Source organism: Pseudorasbora parva, chromosome 19 (assembly GCF_024679245.1).
Source record: "Pseudorasbora parva isolate DD20220531a chromosome 19, ASM2467924v1, whole genome shotgun sequence".
Taxonomy (NCBI): Eukaryota; Metazoa; Chordata; class Actinopteri; order Cypriniformes; family Gobionidae; genus Pseudorasbora; species Pseudorasbora parva.
The window spans coordinates 10,374,196-10,397,146 of NC_090190.1; the positions used below are offsets into that span (position 1 = coordinate 10,374,196).

General features: G+C 40.2%; 1 protein-coding gene across 11 annotated transcripts in view; it reads left to right on the forward strand.

Moving 5' to 3' along the window:
- macf1a (microtubule actin crosslinking factor 1a) overlaps nucleotides 1-22,951 on the forward strand; it is a 185,197-nt gene that overhangs the window by 74,544 nt on the left and 87,702 nt on the right. For 6 of the 11 annotated variants that reach the window (XM_067426349.1, XM_067426356.1, XM_067426351.1 and 3 more), the window contains exons 1-15: nucleotides 9,435-12,376; nucleotides 14,457-14,623; nucleotides 14,721-14,833; nucleotides 15,488-15,594; nucleotides 15,684-15,803; nucleotides 16,012-16,107; nucleotides 16,377-16,504; nucleotides 16,599-16,692; nucleotides 17,187-17,341; nucleotides 17,865-18,285; nucleotides 19,450-19,527; nucleotides 19,867-20,028; nucleotides 20,605-20,709; nucleotides 20,839-20,934; nucleotides 21,025-21,150. In XM_067426349.1, coding sequence (XP_067282450.1) covers nucleotides 11,297-12,376; nucleotides 14,457-14,623; nucleotides 14,721-14,833; nucleotides 15,488-15,594; nucleotides 15,684-15,803; nucleotides 16,012-16,107; nucleotides 16,377-16,504; nucleotides 16,599-16,692; nucleotides 17,187-17,341; nucleotides 17,865-18,285; nucleotides 19,450-19,527; nucleotides 19,867-20,028; nucleotides 20,605-20,709; nucleotides 20,839-20,934; nucleotides 21,025-21,150 — 3,048 coding nt within the window. In that variant the 5' untranslated portion in view covers nucleotides 9,435-11,296. Of the gene's footprint in view, nucleotides 1-3,618; nucleotides 3,709-4,371; nucleotides 4,474-5,503; nucleotides 5,576-6,219; nucleotides 6,313-9,433; nucleotides 12,377-14,456; nucleotides 14,624-14,720; nucleotides 14,834-15,487; nucleotides 15,595-15,683; nucleotides 15,804-16,011; nucleotides 16,108-16,376; nucleotides 16,505-16,598; nucleotides 16,693-17,186; nucleotides 17,342-17,864; nucleotides 18,286-19,449; nucleotides 19,528-19,866; nucleotides 20,029-20,604; nucleotides 20,710-20,838; nucleotides 20,935-21,024; nucleotides 21,151-22,951 lie in introns of those variants that run through there. The other 5 variants (XM_067426350.1, XM_067426358.1, XM_067426354.1 and 2 more) reach the window with 3 other exon arrangements.

Here is a 22,951-nt window from a genome sequence, read left to right on the forward strand (position 1 = left end):
ATATGATTTAATACAGGTGCTGGTCAAATAATTAGAATATCAAAAAGTTTATTTATTTAACTAATTCCATTCAAAAGCGAAACTTGTATATTATATACATTTATTACACACAGACTGATATATTTCAAATGTTTATTTATTTTGATGATTATAACTGACAACTAAGGAAAATCGCAAATTCCGTATCTCAGAAAATTAGAATATTGGGAAAAGGTTCAATCCACACTCTAATCAGCTAATTAACTCAAAACACCTGCAAAGGCCTTTAAATGGTTTCTCAGTCTAGTTCTGTAGGCTACACAGTCAGGGGGAAGACTGCTGACTTGACAGTTTTCCAAAAGACGACCATTGACACCTTGCACAAGGAGGGCAAGAAACAAAAGGTCATTGCAAAAGAGGCTGGCTGTTCACAGAGCTCTGTGTCCCAGCACATTAATAGAGAGACGAAGGGAAGGAAAAGATGTGGTTAAAAAAAAAAAAAGTATGCAAGCAATAGGGATAACCGCACCCTGGAGAGGATTGTGAAACAAAACCCATTCTAAAATGTGGACTGAGTGGACTGCAGCTGGAGTTAGTGCTTCAAGAACCACTATGCACAGATGTATGCAAGACATGGGTTTCAGCTGTTGCGTTCCTTGTGTCAAGCCACTCTTGAACAACAGACAGCGTCAAAAGCATCTCGCCTGGGCTCAAGAAAAAAGGACTGCTGAGTGGTCCAAAGTTATGTTCTCTGATGAAAGTAAATTTTGCATTTCCTTTGGAAATCAGGGTCCCAGAGTCTGGAGGAAGAGAGGAGAGGCACACAATCCATGTTGCTTGATGTCCAGTGTAAAGTTTCCACAGTCAGCGATGGTTTCGGCCATGGTTTCGATGTTGGGCCACTTTGTTTTCTGGGATCCAAGGTCAACGCAGCCGTATATAAGTTTTAAAGCACTTAAAGGGGTACTTCAGCGCTGAGAAGATGAATCTCTATTGAAAATTGGGTCATCAATGTAGTAGAAATGTGAAATTATTTTTTAATTTGGTGCCTTCTAGACTGAGAAAAGACAGAAAATGTATTTTTTCTCATGGGGATGAAAGACTACAATTCCCAGAATGCTTCGCTGCCCTGTGAGGCCATTCCCAAAGCCACCTACTGGATTACTGTGACTGGAAAAGACACTACAATTATAAACTGAACGTGTCTGTTCAATATAATGAGTGAGTCACTGCGCGAGTATCACAGCACTGAGCACTAACTGCAGGAGTCAGATAAATGAGCTGATGAGCTCTTGTGATGAGAGCTGAGGTAATCACGACTACACTCGCGGCATACATTCACAACGCGAGTTTAGTCTGGCGTGTTTCAGTTCATGCTTTTGTAAGCTTAACTTTCATAGAAATTAATTTGAGAAGTTAAAAGACTTACATTGCTCACCATAGCTCCGTTTACATGAGTGCCTGTAGCTGCGAGCTGAGCTCTGTGTGATCTCCCATCCCTCATGTGCGGGTTCAAAACATGCGGAAATGGCTCCCTCTGCTGGCTGTAGTCTTTAGCCTTTGGCCAAACATTCCTCCTATGATGCAAATATCGTCAATTTGCATCATAGGAGGAATTTTTCCAGGAATAAAATGCATACATCTCTTGTCTCATCCATACATCTCTTGTCTGGGGATAAGGGGGAAAGCACAATCATTTGAATATACTCCAGGGTTTCTAATGATACAAAGCCATATGCTAATCGCTGAAGTAACCCTTTATTGCTTCCTGCTGCTGAGCAACTTTATGGAGATGCAGATTGTATTTTCCAACAGGACTTGGCACCTGCACACAGTGCCAAAGCAACCAGTACCTGGTTTAAGGACCATGGTATCCCTGTTCTTAATTGGCCAGCAAACTCGCCTTACCAATGGATTATTGATAAGAGTAAGATGTGATATGCTAGACCCAACAATGCAGGGGAGCTGAAGGCCACTATCAGAGCAACATGGGCTTTCATAACACCTGAGCAGTGCCACAGACTGATCGACTCAGTGCCACGCCACATTACTGCAGTAATTCAGGCAAAAGGAGCCCCAATAGCCCCGTTTCCATCTAAATTACCCGGAACAATTTGTACCAGGAACTTTTTTTACAGGAACTTTTTTCCCCCCCAGACCTGCTACTGTTTGCATTTCCTCTGTGGTCTAAAGTGTCGTGAAGATTAGGCAAATTAGTCCGTTGATGTAGGACTGCACAAAATAAAATGCTGCGTGAACTAAACCAATCAGCATGTTCAGCGCCCAAGTCCCACCCTCGAAAGTTCCTAAACTTTGAAAAAGTACTACCTCGAGAGCAGGGCCGTTTGGAGGGGGCCCTGTTTGGAGGTGGAAATATTTACCCGGAACCTCATTTAGACCCTGTCCCTGCGGTCGAAACACCCCCGAGTACCACCCCAAAGTTCCTGGTTCCTGGGGAAAGTTCCTGCGGTGGAAACGCGGCTTATGTATTGAGTGCTGTAAATGCTCATACTTTTCATGTTCATACTTTTCAGTTGGCCAAGATTTCTAAAAATCCTTTTTTTTTTTGTATTGGTTTTAAGTAATATATTTACATTTTCTGAGAATTTTTCAATTTTCCTTAGTTGTCAGTTATAATGTGTGTAATGAATGAATATAATATACAAGTTTCACTTTTTGAATGGAATTAGTGAAATAAATACACTTTTTGATGATATTCTAATTATATGACCAGCACCTGTATAATAATATAATAAATCAAAGCTTGTTTTTTATATATATTTTGAAAGTCTCATGTCTTTCAAAATCTGTCTCATTGTCTCATGATATTTAATTTAAATGCAGTAAAAACCCTAATAGTGTGATATTATTATTATTTAAAATATGTTAAATATTCTGTTTAAATAGTTTTTAAGATTTATTTTGTGATACCAAAAATCTTCAGTGTCACATGATCATTTAGAAATCATTCTAACATGCTGATTTGGTCAAAAGAACAGTCTTTTATATAACATTTATACATGGCTTTACTTTCACTTTTGAATAATTTAATGCAACATTTAAAGCATTCGTTTCTTTCATTTTCTAAAAAATGGGGCGGGGCGAGTGTATATAATATAATACAGATCACTTTGATTTGATAAAGTGAGAGAATGGGGAGGATAGAAAAGAGACGAGTCGTCAGGATATTTTTTTATACTCAGCAGATGGTTCCTCTGTGGCCCTGTGGGGAAGCAGCTGTGTTGGGTCTGCTTTATACAGCTTAGGATCTCTGAATCCACACACACGTGGATTGTGTTGTGTGTGTGTGTGTGCGCACTGAAGTACAGATCTTCAAGATCCTCCATTTTTTATTTTTTTTTTGACCCATCTCAATGAATCTGGTGCCCTCTGCTGGTTCGAGTTACTGCACTGCAGTTGTCTGAAATGTGAAACTATTTTACTTGACTATTATCATGCTGCTTTTTAAAATGAGTTGCAACCAACCCAATTTTTTTTAATTTTTAAATACAGTTTATTGTTTAAAATCTGTAACAACATGCCAGTTATGATATAATGGCAGTCATAATACACATGGTTACACATAGGCTTCTAAAAGAACTTAATCATCACTCTCTAACTGTATTTCTCTCTCTCCAGGTGCGGAAGCACATCACAGACCTGTATGAGGATCTAAGGGATGGGCATAACCTTATTTCCCTGCTTGAGGTGCTGTCTGGTGTCACATTGGTGAGAAAGCAACTACCATTACCTTAACACACGCACACAACAAAGTTATTATTATTCCAACGCTTTATGCAATTCTCCTGGGTAATTCATGTGGCAGAGATCTGCTTTATTTTCCATAATGTAATCCAGAGCCACATGTTACCTGGGGATCATGTCACATGAGTTGACCTGGGGGTTGGGCTGATGTTATTTAGTGTCCTGGCTTGTTTCTGATGTCGCCGAATGTAGATACAGACCTTGTAGCAGAGAAATAGCTGAGTTTGACATGCCCTGCAGTGTGTTGTAATGACATCTGCATTAGTACATTATTTCTGCTCTCAATCTTGACCACTCTGGCTTCGGACCATGATGCACTGGGGCAGACTGACTGACAGGGTGGATTAACAGAGACAGACTGCTGACACACCACATGTCCACTACAATCTCTCTCTCTCTCTCTTTCTCTCTCTCTCTTGCACATTCTCTCTGTCTCCATTGCCTTCTCTAATCCCATCTTATTGTTTTTTATATATTATATTAATTTGCAATTTTGATTTGTTTTGCTTCATTCTCTCCTTCCATCTTGTTTGAATTTTTTTAACTGTTGTTTCGTACATACATCAGCCCTTCAACAGTGTTTCTGTCTTCATCCTTTCTCTGTGACCCCCTCTATGATGTCATCAGCAAAAGGGTGTGTCGACTCTGCGGAGAACATCTGTGTCACGCGCACCCCCACTCATCCTGCTGGGTGGGGAGGATGAGGAGGATGGAGCTCAGGGAGTATGTGTGACACCCCCCCTCCAACCCCCAAACTGAAATGCACACAGTCATCTCTGTACACTGCATGGCGTGGGCTCAAAGGCCAGGTCGATTTCATGATTATGCAAAGGAGAATGCTATGCCGATGCATAATTCATGATACATAACATAATCAGGTTTATTACATGAAGGTTTTTGAGAGACCTCGCCTTGTCACACACTTCATATTCACTTCATATTCACTTCTGCCAACGCTCCATCACATTCAATCAGATGACCCGGCCACGTTTGCCCTGTTGTGGGGTTTTTCTGCTCACCTGTTTGCAGGTTTGCTGTACACGCTGCTGCATTTGTGGGTGATAGTGAGCATGCTTTGCATGTAAGGGTGTGCGAGTCTGCTATGTGACCTCAGTAGAGAGTAGTGATAGACCGATATATTGGCCAAGCTAATTAATCGGACGAGATTTAGCCATTTCGAGATTATTGGCCATGCTCACTTGGCTAGTTAATGGAATCAGCCATTCAGCCTTGTTTATAGAATTGGTGTATTTATGTTTACATAAATGAAGCCTTGGTGAGCAAAAATATTTCTGTATTGGCCATTTACTGCCCTGCACTCTAGATACTGCTATTGGTCGCCCACTAGTAGAGAGATGTTAGCAAGCAAGAGTGTGTGTGATGCAATAATACATTTAGCGTTGCTGTTTAAATGGTTTGCTAATGGTGACGGTATGCTAAGTATTCCCTGTAACATTATCAATTATTGACAATCCTGAGAGGGTCTTGTGTCTCTTTGCAGTGTGCTGCTTTTGCTGCTTTCAGGCTTGTGCTAATGAAAGTCCTGTTTTCACACAAACCCCTAATATGCTCAGATTATTTGTGTACTCATCTGCATTATTTCTCTCTCTCTCTCTCTCTCTCTCTCTCTCTCTCTCTCTCTCTCTCTCTCTCTCTCTCTCTCTCTCTCTCTCTCTCTCTCTCTCTCTCTCTCTCTCTCTCTCTCTCTCTCTCTCTCTCTCTCTCTCTCTCTCTCTCGCAATCTCTCTTTATAGCCTAGGAAAAGGGTCGCATGCGATTTCACCGACTGCAGAATGTGCAGATTGCCTTGGACTTCCTCAAGCAGAGACAGGTATGAATGTCTGCACTTACTCGTGCTCAGAAATAATCATGAATCGCCTTTTACAGATTTCCGATCCTTTATGTACAAATTCAATGTTATAGCTAAATATTCAACAGTGTGTGGGCTAATGTAAGAGTTGAAGAGTCAGTCATTACTATTCTGAATATTGGGGATGATGTGTCCCCTTTAGCGTTGAGGCTGGTTACTCTCACAGATGGTCTTATTGGGGATTTGGTTGGGACATTGGTTGGTACGTCTGAGTCCTCAGTCTCAGTGTGCTTCAGTCAGCAACATGGCTTTGAGATGACATGACCTGGAGTGATAGATGTTTCTTGCCCCATAAAAGCCTGTACAATCCCCTCCCTGATGTCACCCCCAGCACAAGGTCCCTAAACCAGACAAAATGCCAACCAGCACCCTTCTCCGAATACATAGTACATATCTTCTGACAGCTGTAAGCGTAAGAGGACAACAAACACCAAAGCTGTCCTGAAATGACATTAGATCACCAGCTATTTTCACTTGTTCAGTCCCTAGGCATTGTTAGCTGATTCAAGCAATGTTGTTGTTGTCTTTTTGGGGTAATCAGTGTGGGTTTTATGATTTTGAAAAATATTTTTTACTAAAGAGAACCTTTTCTGCATTTAATGCAGGTCAAATTAGTGAATATACGCAATGATGACATCACAGATGGGAACCCAAAGCTGACACTAGGTTTGATCTGGACCATCATCCTTCATTTCCAGGTAAGTTCACCTTAGTCACAGCTGTGTCCTACCTGATTTTGTATTGATCAACAAAGCATGCCAGAGTTAGAGGGGATTTTACATAATGCTAATAGATGTTGTTACCAGCCTCTCGTGTCTGTAGCTGTCAGTTTGAGCAACAGGGATTTGTCCTGGGCAAGAATAGGAAACTCAAGAGGGAAGGGTGTATAAGGATGATGTGACCCTCAAACTAAATATGCTCAGGGACTGGTTTATATGGTGTTTCAAAAGAAAAGGCCCGCCAGCCTGTCTGTTTAACAGGATAAGAGGACGGAGGTTGCAGACAGTTCTAGACGGGCACTGCCAGGCTGCATGTTGATAAAGAAGCAAGAATGTGCAGGAATTCAATGGACCCTGCAAAGCAAATTTGTGAAATGGTCTTATTTTCTATACTTATGGGTCAAGCTAGAAAAGTAAGGTCTGTTGGGTAAAGACTGCGCTGATGGATGGTAGAATTTCCCATTTATAAAGGCGATCAAAATTGTCCAGAATATAATACTAGCAGATTGCTCAAACTGTACAAAGTAATCACATATTTGTTTTTTGTGTTTTGTTGGAAGCCTGTAAGTTGTGGTATATATGTGGTATAAGATATATTTAAATCACTAAAATATATTGTTCTGCAAGCTTGCATTTATTCTTCAGAAATGCATAATAGAATACAGTAATAAGCAGTACTATATGCTATGTGCTAAAATAGTACATCCATCTTTGAGTATTCCATGCATACGAACAAGTTGCATACTATATGTGCAGTCGTAAGGTATTCTAATCAGAACATCAACAGTCTTCCATCAGCAGTGAGAAAAGGCCACAATGCAAATTTGCCAGCTTTAATACAGACTAGCTGTTAAGTATAATAATAAAAAAACATTGTGATGCATTATTCAACAAACTCTCAGTTGATTAAACAGTAGCTGCACTTTCCAGGACTGTCCAACAGAGGGAACTATTGTTATCAACAGATTGGTGAAATCACAAGGTGACATATGCAGCTGGTTGCCAAGGAGATTGCCTTTAGTATGACCCCAAAGCGTTTTCAATCAGCATGATTCAGCAGAAATAAGTGGAGGCAGAAGCTTCATAAAGATATGTGAAATAACTAATCCGGAGGACCAAAAAAACATTAATGCTAAAATTGAAATACATCTGTTTATTTCACACAGTTTTACAGTGCTTAAATCTTATATCTTACATTCACTATATTTCTAACAATACATTGAGAGCAGAGATTTTAAATTATTCTTAATTAGCTAGACCAATAGTTGTAATTGGATAAAAACAGAGCAGGCTAGTAGCACACAAATAAGTACATGTAAACCACGTTGCATCTATGGGATAAAACATTAAAAGAAATGTGCACAGGGAGGATAGACAGGGGAAATAGGAGGATATGGTAAGGTATGGATAATCTGCTTAAGTTAAACATTGTTACATTAGCTTTGTTTTTTTTGTTTTTTTTCTATCAACCAAAATATATTTATATTAAAAGGAGGACTAAGATGCTGGATAGAATTGCAAAACCACTACAGAAATATGTTATGTTGCCGGAGTGATTAATAGATTAACCCTTGTCATTGTAAACTCCAGTTCAAGTTGAACGTGACTCATTTAGGAAAACATCCAATAATAATTTCAGTAGAAGCACATTAGGAGAAGTTGCTGTTTGTCAGTAGAAGCGTTGGAAATCCAGTTCTCTAAGTGCAATTTTGATGCCTATTATACATTTATTTCAGACAGCCAAGAGAGACTAACTAACTATCCAACCTCCCCCACACTCAATCTGGGGCACTTACTTCTGTTTTGGAACTACCACTGTAATTAGGTTAACAACGGCCTTTTGGAATTGTTTTGGATATCCTTATATTGACATCATATATTTTTGTCTAACATCAGGATCCTGTGGGAAATATCAATCAGGCTCCAATGGATTAGCCCAGGCTGCATTTGTGCCAGCTGTCTCTGTCACAAAAATACCTGATCTGATTGGCTGTTATTTATGCTAGTCACATAAAAGGTGGGGCTGTCTGGCCAGCAGGGTTGTTTGGCAAGGACTCTGTTGTGTGCTGTAATCTTATGCTTTCTATCTGCAGGGGAAAAACTGATAGCTGTGTTCTAGTCTTTATTATCTGTCAGTAAACAGAAATGATCTCCTTTCTCAGTTACAGTACAGGAGACTCCAGATGCATGACAATTAGGTTAAAAAAAAAAGTGGGCTCAGCTGGCTGATCATCATGGGTCTGATTGATTTATTGCTTATTAATTTATCAGCCTCCTTTACAATTATGCTCTTTCTTATATGCTGCTTCTACCATGACTAAATTCCACCACAGTCCTTTTTTGTGTAGGAATTTCAATAGTAGAGGGATATCTTTATCTCCATGCCTTCAGCCTCTTACAGTAAAGTAACGTTTACTGCTATTGGCCAGATCAGGAATTTTATGTGAAAGTAAAAGGTTTCTGCAGGCAGATTATGTATCAGGTTCAGTTGGTCATGCAAATATGCCAGGTTGACCAAAAGACAGCTGTATGCCAAAATGGCATACAAGTTTTGCTATTGTGACTGACATTAGAATTGGCTTTTATCTGCATGCTCTTAACTTTTTACAAAGACACCTGAAATTAGCTTTTCAGTCAAGTCAGTGGTAAATCCATTAATTCTGCCTTGTGTTAATCTTTATCCATATATATATATATATATATAGAAAAGAATGAACTTGAAATTGTAACTGTTGCCTGATAAATATGATATATATATATATATATATATATATATATATATATATATATATATATATATATATATATATATATATATATATATATATATATATATATATATATATATCATATTTATCAGGCAACAGTTACAATTTCAAGTTCATTCTTTTCTGGCACTCTCAGGCAGCCAACCAATTGAAGGCCATTGGGTTGGTGTGCGTGTGTGCTGAGCTCTGAGCTCATCAAGAATCAGAGCGAGGGAGGGAGGCAGAGAGGGAGGGAGGGATAAGCATGTGGATTGGAGGAGCGCGAGGAGGAGGGAGAGAGGGAGGAGGAGGAAGCTAAAGCAGCAGCAGTGTATTCTGTGAGGCTGCAGCAGACTGGAGATGAAGCTCTTTTTTCCGCTGGTGCCTACCAGCGAAAGCAGAGGAGCTACCCAGCAACTGAGAAGAGGACACATGCAACCTGCTATTACTGGAGCCCCTGGCTTCCTTTCCCCCTGCAGGCCTCTTGAAGCACATATAGAGCGTCACATATGCTTGCAATCTCAGATTTGGGATCGATGAACCCTGCAGACACACACATGTAAGTCACACGTTTTAATTTGCACCCAGGTTGTGCAAAGGAGGGCGCCGTATCAATCGGATCAATTTCGCCATGCTTGACTGATGGAGCTACGCTTTTTTCATCACTGGAGCAACCACTCTTCTCTGAGGCTAACAGTGCAGCTCGTGGTTGGGGGTGTATTCCTCTGGATTTCCCTCTTTTCCTCATCCAGCCGTGATTCAACTGTCCTGCCCAGCCCTGTCCTGGCAGCATTCTAATTAGATTCCAAAGCCAGAAAAGCCGCCAGTATCAGGGAGCGGCACCTTATCAGCTATCGCTCTTTCTCTCATACGCTCACCCGAATCTAGGGATGTACGCTGCTTAGTGATAGAACAAGGAAGACGGGATGGAAGGCATGTCTGCTTGATGTATGAGACTGGACTATGTGCATAACCAGCTGTGTCAGAGGAAAGTGGTTATTGAGGTTTGCTGGCTGAAGGTGAGGTCTTCACTCATGGTAGTCACTGCCCTCTTTATTGACTTGAATGTGCTGGCGTCAGTGAATGGGATGCCAGTTCTCGTGGCAGCAGATGCTTAGTACCTAGCCCCTCCCCTTTTTTCTCTTCACTGTCTTGAGACTTGTTTTAATATAGCTTGCATGCCTTGCAAGTGAAACTCATAGCTAAAGATGTGAAGGCCAAACATTACTGACTCAGGCTGGTTATGCTTAGGTGATAATTGGAACAAAAGATGTTAAGCTCTGTTGGGTTGTGACTAAATTGTAGATGAGCTGCCTGACTCTGCACTTTTGTCCTTTAGCAACTGATCTGAGACCTGTTACACAGCTTTATCGTAAAACAGTTTCCCATAGGACTAGCCACGACTACTGCTCAACACTTTACTACCCTATCTGAGTGCAGTGATCAATAATTTATACTAAAGATATCCAGAGAGGCAGGTGTTTTTTAGGCATCTTACTGTACACACAAATACAAGATCAGACATGTTTTTTCCCAGTTTTTAGTTCCGTGCAAGCTGATGAGTAGTGCATCCTAACGCAAATATATTGATCATGTGCATGCATGCTCACAGGACATGTCTACTTATGTCTGCAGTGCAGTTTTATTGCAGTGGAATAGTGTCCCTTCGAATACCATGAAAAATGGCCTGCTATTTAACATATAGGCTGTGAAATGGGCTAAAAGGCTCCAGCTCTTTCTTCAGTCTGTGCTGCATCATCTCTGCATCATGAGAGAGTGAAAAAACATCAAAGGCCTTGCCGTAGGATTTTAATATTTTATAAAGGACAGTAATCTATATACAGCATCATGTCCTAGAGGCTTGCTAGGACCCTAAGTGATGTTTGCATTTGGTTAACAGCAGTATTGCCTGAATGACAACAAAAAGAGGAGACCAGGCAACAGGAGGAACAACTGCTGTCCACACCTAAATTTGAGACATCATGCCTGGGAGAATCAACATGTACCAAACCTTGTTGTCATGGTTAATACCTTTTTGTCTTTATTTTCATTCCAGTCACTAACTTAACTTAAATTTAGCAATTAAAATTACATTAACAGCCACAGGTTGGCTGTTTTGTGAACTTATCGGCTCACATTTTGGACTTCTCTTCATTTCTTGCTTTACTTGCTTCCTCTTTTTTCCACTTGAATTAAATTTATTGTTACTCTGAGATATGGGGAGCTCCCTTGGTTGTGTGAAACAACCCAGGGACGCTGGACCAGGTGGTGCTGCGCCAGTGTCACCCAAAAGAAGACTTCGGTTCAGGCGAAAACGAAAGGCCAAACAGAAGTTAAGAGGTTCCACTGAGGAAGACAAGAAAAGCCGCATACTTGAAGAGAAGGAGGGTGGAAGCATTGAGTGTACAGAGGAGTCTACATCAAAAGCCCCTGACTCAACCAAATTGGTATCTGGCCAAAGAAATACTGAAACTGAAACACCCACCAATGTTGTCCTGGTTCCTGGTATGGCACCAATATTTGGAAGCACAGGGACCTTGCGGGGCAGCAAGATGGCAATTCTTTCGCCAGATCCCAGTCCAGCATGGCTAGGGGCACTTCGCCAGTTTGAGGTGGAGGGACTTGGCGAAGAGTCTCATGCTGAATTTGAGCTGGGCAACACAACACCTGGAGGAGGAAGAGTCTGCAAGGTTCGAGAGCGAGTTCAGGGTGTATTAGAAAGACCCTGCCTATTACGTTGCAAACGGGGTGATCTAGAAGTAGAGGAGGAAGGAGGGGATGTGCATGGAGCAAGAGAGCTGTTGTTCAGTGAGCCCTTGAAAACCGAGAAGAAGGGAGTTGTTCACATTCGTGAGTTTGGTGGGCAACTTTGTGTGGTACGAACTGTTTATCCAAAAGACTATGGGTCACCCGTCTGGCGTGACAAAGAACTTGAGGTCTGTTCTGAACCTGCAGCTGCATCTCCTGTTACTGAAGAGTTTATGAAAATACAAGTCTCCGCAACTCAAGGACGACCACCCGGGAAGAATGAATCTGCCAAACCAGCAACAGCTGCAGCTCAGGAAAACATGGGGAAAGAGTTCCTATTGGACAGCTCTACTCAAGCAGTTGAAGGCTTTGGCCTCCCACCACAGGACATTCAGTCTTCAGGTTATGCCAGTGATGTGCCTCTTACTTCGCCCGAGACTGGAGGTGCTGTACAGACTGACTGGGGTAGCTCCTCTGATGTGCTTGATTCTTCTGTGCTTGAGAGTCCCATCTCCCCACAAGAGATAGCTGCTCAGCCTTGCAGCCAGGTCAGATTCTTTTTTTTTTCTGTCTGTCTAAATATCTCTTCCATGTGGCTTTTGTAGGCTAAAAATGTAGACTTTAAAGCCGACAAGGCTTGGGTGTGGATTGGGTGAATGTGTTGTTTTGCATTTTATTCTATTTCTACACAGCTATCTATCGTGTGGCGTTTTACTCTCAGCCAACCAGCTGAGTCAAAAACACAGCAGATCCTTCCTGACCCTCTCCCAGGAGCCTAATCAGTTCTGCCCATACCATCTCTCACTGTCTGCCTCTTTTCCTTCCCTCAATTCCTCATTATTTTCCTTCCCTCAAACCACCCACTCTCTTTCCTGTCATTCCTGATGCTCTGTGTTCTGTATTAGCGTCAAACTGCCTTGCTGTGCCAAAAACACGATCACTAGTGATGTTCACAGACACTTTTGTCAGCTGTTCATGTTTTTTTCTCTCTGCAGTAGTTTAAGATTGCTGCATATTTGGGTCTGTCGCCTGCCCTCCCTCGCCCTTGTGCTCCACCTACACGCGTAAGAGTTATAGCTGGTAGAAAGGGATTTCGTGGCCTTGTTACAGATGTTGCGGCAGTGTGCTAGAAGGTTTATTGGTTTGTTCAAACCATGACTGTGCATGGGCGTTTCAGTGATGTCCAATTAGTTATATTCCTGCCAAAGCAGCAAAACTGTGGAAACTGAAGCTAGCACACGCCCAGAAATATGCATAAAACAGTGTTGAGTATGTTTAAATGCAGTCAGTGATTTCTCTCGCTCTGTAAAGCCAGCTGTCTTTGTTGGATTTCAGTAGAGTATGTTAGATGAAGTCATATTGTCAGGAAATGTTCCTATACATAAGAAGATATGGATTTGATATGCATTAATGATGACTACAAACTTCTTTGTGTTGAAATGTTTGCTACATTCATTTTGGCTTCACTTTCTTTCAATTACATGGTATTTACATGTTGTTTAATATTTGTTGATCTGGTGGATTTGTTGATTTAGCATTTTTTATTGTTTGGTTTTATATTTTGTTTTTATCTTTATGCTGTTAGGTATTATGCTGTCTTATGTTTTACTATGCTATTATTTTTGTTTAGTTTGATTTCTCATATATTGCTTTTCTGATATTCTTAGCTTATATCGTTCTCAAATGCCCTTTTAAATTGCTGACTGTGCCCTTCCTCCACTATCTCTTATGCCCACACTACTTTAAAGTGTTAAATTGCACATTGCTGTGTGTTCATCTTCCGGGACCATGCTCAGTGTTAACTGTGATGTAATTAGGCTATTTGAAGATTTCAGGGTGCAGCTTTGTCCTGACTCTATTATAAGGTCACATACTCAGTCATCTGATGAAAATACCACCATGTCACATTATGACCAGTCCACTGTATTTATGACGTACTGTCCTGGTTGATACTTCTTGAGACTGATTTGACTCGAGTGGGCTTGTCTGGCAAATATGGTTGTTGGTGATACCAAATGTAAAGGCAATGTTTGGGTGCGTTTCTATGGCTCAGAGCCTGGATGATTGGACTAGCGTTAGAAATCTGTCTGACCTCATCTTCTAAATCATCTTTAAAGTAAGAGGCTCAGGCTAGGACAGTATATGTTCTGTTTCTGTATGTCACCAAATTTGACCAAGCTAATCTTGGCCTGCATGACTTGAAGATCTGTGGTTTACTCTCAAGTCTCTCTGTGCTCTCAGAACTTTCTGCATTCATTCCAGGATTTAAAGTGTTCCTTGCTAGCTCTGCAAGAAAAGAAACAGGCAGGGATGTGAAGAGTAGCATACGAGAGGAATGACAAAGGAATACAGATTAGAGCCTGGCACAGACAGATACTGCGGATACTGGCTCCCTTTGTCTACAAGAAGAGGAAGTAAAAGTAGAGGATTAAGATAAGTGAAAGGTTCATGGCCTAGTTGCGGGTCATTTGGACCTCGGTCAGAGAGCCAGAGACTACCCCTAAAAATATACATTTGCAGATAAGTGATGCTCAGCCTTTTTAGTAGAAGTATGAAATCAGTTCCCCTTTGCATAGTTCAATAATTTAATGAGGTTCAGTTATAATTTCAGCCTTTTCTCTTTACTAGATCTCTGAGATCTATGTGAGCGGTGAGTCAGGTGACCTCACGGCAAAAGAGAAGCTGCTGCTATGGAGTCAACAGGCCACAGAGGGCTACCCTGGTCTCCGCTGTACCAATTTCTCTTCCAGCTGGAGCGATGGACGCTTGTTCAATGCTCTTCTGCACAGATACAGGTTCACACACATATTTTAGTATAATGAGCACTCAGTTTGAAAGGACAGATGTACATTAAGGCATCAACAATTTATTTATTTTTTATCTGATTTTTAGGCCGGACCTGATTGACATGGAAGTGGTTGCACAACAAAGTAACCGTGAGAACCTGGAACAGGCCTTTGAGATTGCAGAGTCGTTAGGGGTAACGCGACTTCTAGATGCTGAAGGTAATGTTAGTGTTTTATCTGTCTTTGGTTTTCATCCATTCTGCATATGAGAATTATATATATTTATTTGGGCTGCGCAATATATCGAAATGATTCAAATATCGAAAATGTATATATCGCAATATGCATATCGCAACGGCACGTGCTATCTGAATGATTTTAATAGGCTACTTCAACATTGTGAAAACTGTGTGTTTAAGGTCGAAGCTGCAACGTATATAGCAGAGAATAGAATGGGCACACGACTGTTACTTATGTGACTTTCCTGACGTTAAAAAGAGTTTTTGTCTTTGTGCACAAGCCACCTCTCAAAAAGCGTGATACCTTCAGTTCAGTTTTGTGTCTACATTACATTTTTTGTTTGTTTACATTGATGTTAAAGTTATATTGTCAGATTTATAACATTCATTTTTGGTAAAACAATATTGGCCACTTTCAGAAGTTGTAGCGATACTTTCTTTTTCCAGAAAGAATATGAAACACACAAATGGTAGCATTCTCAGTTTTTAATAAAAGAAAAAAAAAGTAATTTAAATAGATTTTACACACTAATTGCAATATCGTATCGAATATCGCATTATCTAACAAGGTATGGCATATCGCATTTTTCTTCAATGTCGAACAGCCCTAATATTTATCCACTTTCTACATCAGATGTCGATGTGCCGTCGCCAGACGAGAAATCTGTCATCACATACGTCTCCTCCATCTATGATGCTTTTCCCAAGATCCCAGAGGGTGGAGAAGGCATTGCAGCTCATGTATGATCACTTCACAGTGCACTCCTTTTCTTCATGTATTCTTTTTCGACTGTACTTTTTGTGTTGTCTTACATGCGGTTTCTGTTCAGGAGGTTGACCAGCGATGGACAGAGTACCAGTCTGGCTTCTCTTCTCTGTTACAGTGGACCAGGCAACATATGGCCCTCATGGCCAATAGGAGCTTCCCCCACAATCCTGTGGAACTCAAGGTAAGAATTATGAGGGAAGATATCAGCAAAGACTAAAGAAAGAAAAAAGCTGCATTACATATAGATGTAGCTAAAGAGTCTTTGTATGCAGCAAAATAAATTACATTTTTAAACAACCTTCATGTCCGGATCAAACCTGTGATGCCTTGAATTGCTAATCATCATTTGATTTGATCTTGGCTGCTAACCAAACGTCTTCTCTTACCAGGCACTTTACAATGAATATGTCCACTTCAAAGAAACCGAGATCCCTGCAAAGGAAAGAGAGAAGAGCCACATTCAGCACCTTTACAAGCTTCTGGAGGTGAGAAAGAGACTTGTTACAAAGATAAAAAGAGAATGACAATAAGACAGAGAGAGATTGAGGCTGACCTTGATTCTGCAGCTAAATGCAGACAGCACTTCATAAGAGGCACAGTGGAGCTGCACGTTAACAGATTCAGGCTAATGTAGAGCGCAATGCAGTCATGTGGGAGAGGTGGAAGACTGACAGTATAAAGGGGAACACATGCACACACTCAAAAACACTAGGAAAGCTTCTTTTCGTGATTGATGTTTGTGGGTGTTGTTTAGGCATGGATAGAGTTTGGGCGCATTAAGCTGCCTCAAGGGCTACACCCTAATGATCTGGAGGAGGAATGGGGAAAACTGATCCTGGAGATGTTGGAGAGAGAGAAAGCACTGAGGCCTGCTGTGGAGAGGTTAGAGAGTCCACTTCTAGATAAAAATCATAGCATTTAGAATCATAGCAGTTCAGTATTTTGATGTGTATTTTGTATTTAACTTTGTTTTTAGGTTGGAGTTACTCCTACAGAAGGCCAATAAGATCCAGAACATGGCTCTGGATTGTGAGGAGAAACTCACTCTGGCGAAGAACACTTTGCAGGCTGTAAGTATGGGAGTATCTTCAGTGGGGAAACTAATAAACTGCCTTTTGGTCTTCTGTCTACATAGACAACTGCCTTCTGAAATGCAAGCTCATAAGTGACTGATTTGGAACGCTCTTAGCAGCTAACATCAGTATCTAACGAGTTCTATTTATAGTGCTAAGTTAACAAAGAACACATACATTGGGTCTAATAGTCTGTTTGTAATTAGATGTAACTATTTCTATTGCTGCCTTACAGTATTGAATGAAATAGAGGAAAATGAATATTACCATGAAGGATACAGGTAGTGCCACCTTCCCAAAAGAAGGGGCGTCACAAAAAAGACCATTTGGAATGTCATGTCAAATACAATAGATGCCTTGAAATACAACTCTTAGATTTGGGACATATATTGACAAGTCATCTGAGATCACCCAGTTTAGTTTAAAATAACTTGGATATTTATTATTCAGACATGTTTTGTGATCCATTGTATTCCCCTGTCTTTCCTCAGGACATGTCTCAGCTAGAGAGTGGACAGCCAATGCGGTGTGAGAATGAATTAGGGTTGTATCTGCAGGACTGTGAGGCTCTAGTCAGACAGCTTCATCTTGACCTGCAGGTCCTTCGAGATGAGAAGTACTACCAAGTGGAGCAGCTGGCTTTCAAGTAAGATGGAAAAAAGGGAAAATAGAAAAATGTGTCTGAAGATCAAGCCTGAGAGGGGGACTGGATGAGTTTGTTCTTGTTGACAGTTACTAAAGATTATTTTGATTGACTGAAAATATACTATGACCAATAATCACATTTATCATAATTGTAATTGTTCACAATTATTTTAATGAATACACATTTTTTGTTTATACTGTTGCCCTTTTAAATGTTTTTGAAAGCAGTCTTTTATGCTCACCAAGACTGTATTTATTTGATACAGTTAAAGCAGTAATATTGTGAAATATTATTATAATTTAAAATAACTTTTTTTCTATTTGAATATATTTTCAAATATAATTGATTCCTGTGGTGTCAATGTTGAATTTTCTGCAGCCATTAGGCCAGTCTTCAGTGTCACATGATCCTTCAGAAGTCAAACATTCTGATTTGCTGCTCAGAAACATTTATTAGTATAACTAATGTTGAAATATATATTTTATCCAGCAGTCTTACTCCTGAGGTCATTTCTCTCTTGTAGGGTGTCATGTCTGCAGGAGGAGCTGGTCTCTTTGCGCCTGCAGTGTGCCAGTGTATACAGGAAGGGTCATTTCTCCACGGGGGGTCTGCTGGGAGAGCACATGAGTCAGAAGGGTTCCTCCGGAGGTCTGGCTACACTTGGAGCACAGACCCTCCTCGGAGCAGTGGGTGCTGCAGCTTCCCTGCTCAGGCGGCCAATGTCTCGCGCAGATCTGGTAGCCATGTCTTCCTCTGAAGATGAAGGCAGTCTGCGCTTCATCTATGAGCTGCTGGGATGGGTTGAAGGGACGCAGGACCTACTGGAGCGAGCTGAGTGGGGTTCTGATCTGCCATCTGTAGAACAGCACCTGCAGGACCACCACATTATTCACACAGCAGTGGAGGATCTTCTGAATAGCCTCAAAGAGGCTCGAAACTATGACGTATGTGAACTATGAGATCTTGGTGTCAAAGGACCTTTCACTCCAATTCTGATATAATCTCCGCTTCAGGCAGCATGTTCACTGAGTGTCTTGTGCATACTGCACACAAACTGGAATGCACCCAAATGAAATCAACTGAGAATTTGTGACCAAAAATAATTGTGACTGTGGAAAAATGATTTAGGTGCATCCGTGCAAGTTACCAATCGAAGCTCTTAAAGGGTTAGTTCACCCAAAAATGAAATTGATGTCATTAATGACCCTAATGCCGTTCCACACCTGTAAGACCTCCGTTCATCTTCAGAACACAGTTTAAGATATTTTAGATTTTATTCCTAGAGCATATGGCAGTCAATGCCCACTTTACTCTCCATGTCCAGAAAGGGAATACAAACATCATCAAAGTAGTCCATATGTGATATCAGTGGGTAATTAGAATCTCTTGAAGAATCAAAAATACATTGTTGTCCAAAAATAACAAAAACTACAACTTTATTCAGCATTGTCTTCTCTTCCGCGTTTGTTTTCAAAGAAGAGAAGACAATGCTGAATAAAGTCATAGTTTTTGTTATTTTTGGACCAAAATTTATTTTTGATTCTTGGTTGTATACAGTGTCCAAAATCTGCACTCACTGAGCGGCAAATGCGGGTAAAAATGTCAAAGGTACTATTTAATTATGTATATTTATAGTCTGATGTAATTTTTAGAGTAAAATGTGGCACTGTGTTTATTTACACATGAGCAGCTCATGATACAGTGTTCCAGCATCTTGTAGAGAATCCTTTACAAATCTGTTATGAACAAATGAGAAGCTTTAAAAGTTCTTTCTGTGGTTTTCCACTAAATATATTTTTATAATACAGTGTTTATAATTATTATTGTTGTAGGTGTGGTATAGTCATATTGAAGTTATTGAAATATTGAGTTCCATTTAAAAACGACATGCACACCTTTAATGACACACAAAAACAAAACAGGTTGATCAGTTAGACATTATCTTACTGTCGAAGCGTGTCCATAGATATGCATTGCTTCATTTTAAAACTTGCCACATGCACAACCAACCAGCAAAATCAGAATTGGTGTGAATGGAGCCAATGTATTGCTCACGGCACATTTTTGCGTAAGGAATAATTTATTTCTTCATATTCTCTCTCCCTCAGTCAAGGGTCTCGCCTAATTTACGTAGCAGTTACTCTGAGACGCTGTCCAAGTTGGAGAACCAGTATTGCAAACTGCTGGTGAGTTTTTCCTGCTTTAGTATTATGATAAGCAGACATCTGTGAGTGTATTTGAGTTCATTATACTCTGTATTATGTATATTACGGTTCTCTAATCTCATCAGGCTGTGACAGAGTGTGTCCTTACAAAGGCAGAATACAGAATGCTTGTGTGACATGCATAAGAGTGCTGCAAAACACCTGCTCTTGACATGCACCCACACCCACACGCGTCTCCATAATTTTACCGAATCAATTCTCCATGAAGACATGCAATTGTTCGAAAGACCAAGGCCAAGACACATTGAACAGTTGCCCCCATATGGTTAGTGTTATAAAGGTTGATTTGTGTTGTCGCAGGAACATTCGTCATGGCGACTGCGTTGCCTGGAGAGCCTTCGAGCATTTGTGTCCCACTGCACTGAGGAGCTGATCTGGCTCAATGAGAGGGAGGAGGAGGAGCTGGCTTTCGACTGGAGTGACAGCAACACCAACATGGCTGCCAAAAGAGAGCAATATGCTGTAAGACTCCATCTATAGAATGGATGCATTAGTCATTATACTACCTCTGGCCACTATATGTTCCTTTTTCTGATTTAGTCCACATATCTTTTCTTTGAACATTTATTTTATCGTATGTAGGGCTGTAAATCAATTAAAATAATTAGCAATTTGGCCTTGGTTTCAAAAGTACTTAAACTGGAATTGTAAATTAAATGGATTATCGGAAAAAAAATGTAAGTGAGAACGTGGTTCTTTGCATCTTGTTTTTGATTGGTTTTTGAGATGTGGGCATTGCACAAAAAAAATGAGGCAGTTGAATGTGAGCTCGCAGAGGGAGAGTTTAAGCCAACTAAGTGATTGGAGAAGTGATTGTCGATTTAACTAAAGGATAGATTTGCAATATTTTGTTTAAAAATTATGAGGTCAAAATTTTGAAAAAAAATGAAAAACAGATTAATTGTTTACAGCAAAATCAATGACATGCATATACAAAATAGGGGGAATTTTCATTTCATGCCGACTTAAGTGTAGTTGCAGTACATTACATTTGCAATATCATGAGCAATATCTTTTGGTCTCCTTAATCTCTCTCAGGACATGAGGTCAGAGCTGGAAGAAAAGCAGAAAGTGATGCACTCCCTCCAGGAGACAGCTGACCACCTGTGTCAAGAAAACCACCCAGCCAAACAAACAGTGGAGGTGAGTTATTGGCCAATATGAACAAATCTTCATGCAGTGACCTCAGTATATTAATATCAGATGCAGTAAAAAATAGTTTGAAGCCAAATTTTGAGCTCAACCCTGACCTTTTGACCTCTCTGATCATAGGCCTACAGTGCTGCCCTGCAGACGCAATGGCAGTGGATTAAAGAGCTCTGCATATGCGTGGAGCATCACCTTAAGGACAACACTGCCTTCTTCCAGGTACTGAGTCATGCTTTTCAATTGGAATTTTTCAATGGAATACATGTTCTGCTTTAAATCACATTTTCTTGGTTTTAATTACTTTTTTAGTTCATGAGTGATGCTCGGGACTGTGAAACCTATCTACGTCAGCTACAAGACACCATTAAGAGACAGTACACCTGTGATAAAAACAGCAGACTTGGCAGATTGGAGGATCTGCTCCAGGACTCCATGGTGAGTCTTTCCCTCTTATTAACACACAAACACACACACAATGCACAATCAGCCTTTAAAACATATTTTATATATTTTTATTTATTCATAGGATTTTACAGTTTATACTTTACTTAGTTTAGGAATTTAAATTTTTGAGGTTGATGAGTACAAAGGAGGTAGTGCGTGTCCTCACATTTGACAGATGGCACCATGAGAGAGGGCTTGCACAAGAGCAGGCAGAGCAATAGGCATATCCTCTTTGGCCATAAGGAAGAGAGACCCAGAGCTGGCACAAGTGCATTACAGTTAAGTAAGGGCATGAATGCAATAAAAAGTAGATAGAAGGTGGGATGGATTATCTTCCAAAATGAATACTGTAAGTAATTTAATTGGTAAAAGTAACTCCCCTGGCCGTTAGAACTCTCGCTCTTACAGTATTAAAAATTGCTAGATTTTATTAATACTTGTACTGACTGTGTAAACATTTTTTACAACTAAAAATAATAATAATAAATAATAATAATACATTTTATTTATAATGCACTTTATATTAAACAAAATCTCAAAGTGCTACAGAATTTTAAAAAAAACAAAACAATCAACAACAATAAATAAATAAATAAAACCGAAAAATAAAATAAAATAAATTAAACAAGTAGCAAGTCAATTAAAAGCTCTGCTAAAAAGGTGGGTTTTAAGACCACGCTTAAAAGTATCTATAGTCTGTGGAGTCCGCAGGTGGTCAGGGAGAGCATTCCACAGACTGGGGGCTGCAGAGCAGAAGAAAAATAACCATGTAACAATGACATTAAAGGTCCCATGGCATGGATGTTTTTATTTATTATTTTATAATGTTTCCTGAGGTGTACTTATATTGTTAGTATGGTTTTTACATCAAAAAATGTCATAAATTAGAAAAAACTTCTCCTATATTTTTCCTATACTGATATTAGCCCTCTGGCTTGAATGCTGTTTCAAGGGGCGTGTCTGCTGTGGGACTTCAGTGAAAACCCCCACTGTTGTGATTGGCTGACATCTTTGCATTTGAAATGAGTATTAGATTATGTGGCGGAGGGGGCGTGGTTTAGTCAAGCGAGCAGCACTGCCAGTCCAGAGAGAGATGGAGAGCTGGGGAGAGATTGCTGAGAAAGTTATATTCTACTGAGTGGTTGAGATGAGCGCAAGTTTATTTAGTTTTTATCTGAGAGCTCTGAATTAACGCGAGTCCCAGTCACACCTACCCTTATTCTATGAACTTTGCAACATTATTTCTCTCACAAAATGCTTTCACCACAACTAACAACAAACACGACATTGACATGAATACAGTAAGAGCTTCTGTATACAGTAAGTGCATCTTAACAGCGTCATTCATTATAACGGCAGATTGGACTGCAGAAATACTGTACATGTGATTGACAGAGACTTTGATCGCTCTCTGTAGTTTAATCATTTAAATAACAGATTTGTTCATGCTACTAACAGAAATGACGTGAAGTTGATCATTTTAGTCACTGGCTTGATTCACTGATGCATTACGCTTAGGGCATCAAGACGCCCAGTGGCGGGACTGACAGGATTAAACGATTTAAAAAGAAGGTCTGTGAACTTGAATGATTAGCTACACATCAGAAATCACTGATCCCAGATCAGGCATTAATGAACACACTGGTTGTGGTGGTGCTGACGAATCCATATGATAAAGCCTGTGCTGGCATTGCGACTGATAAACTGAACCCATTCTCTACTAATTATCTGGGTGGGCAAAGCAGAGGAAGGGGAGGAAACCTTTCCTGGTATGATAGGTTTACACCAATCA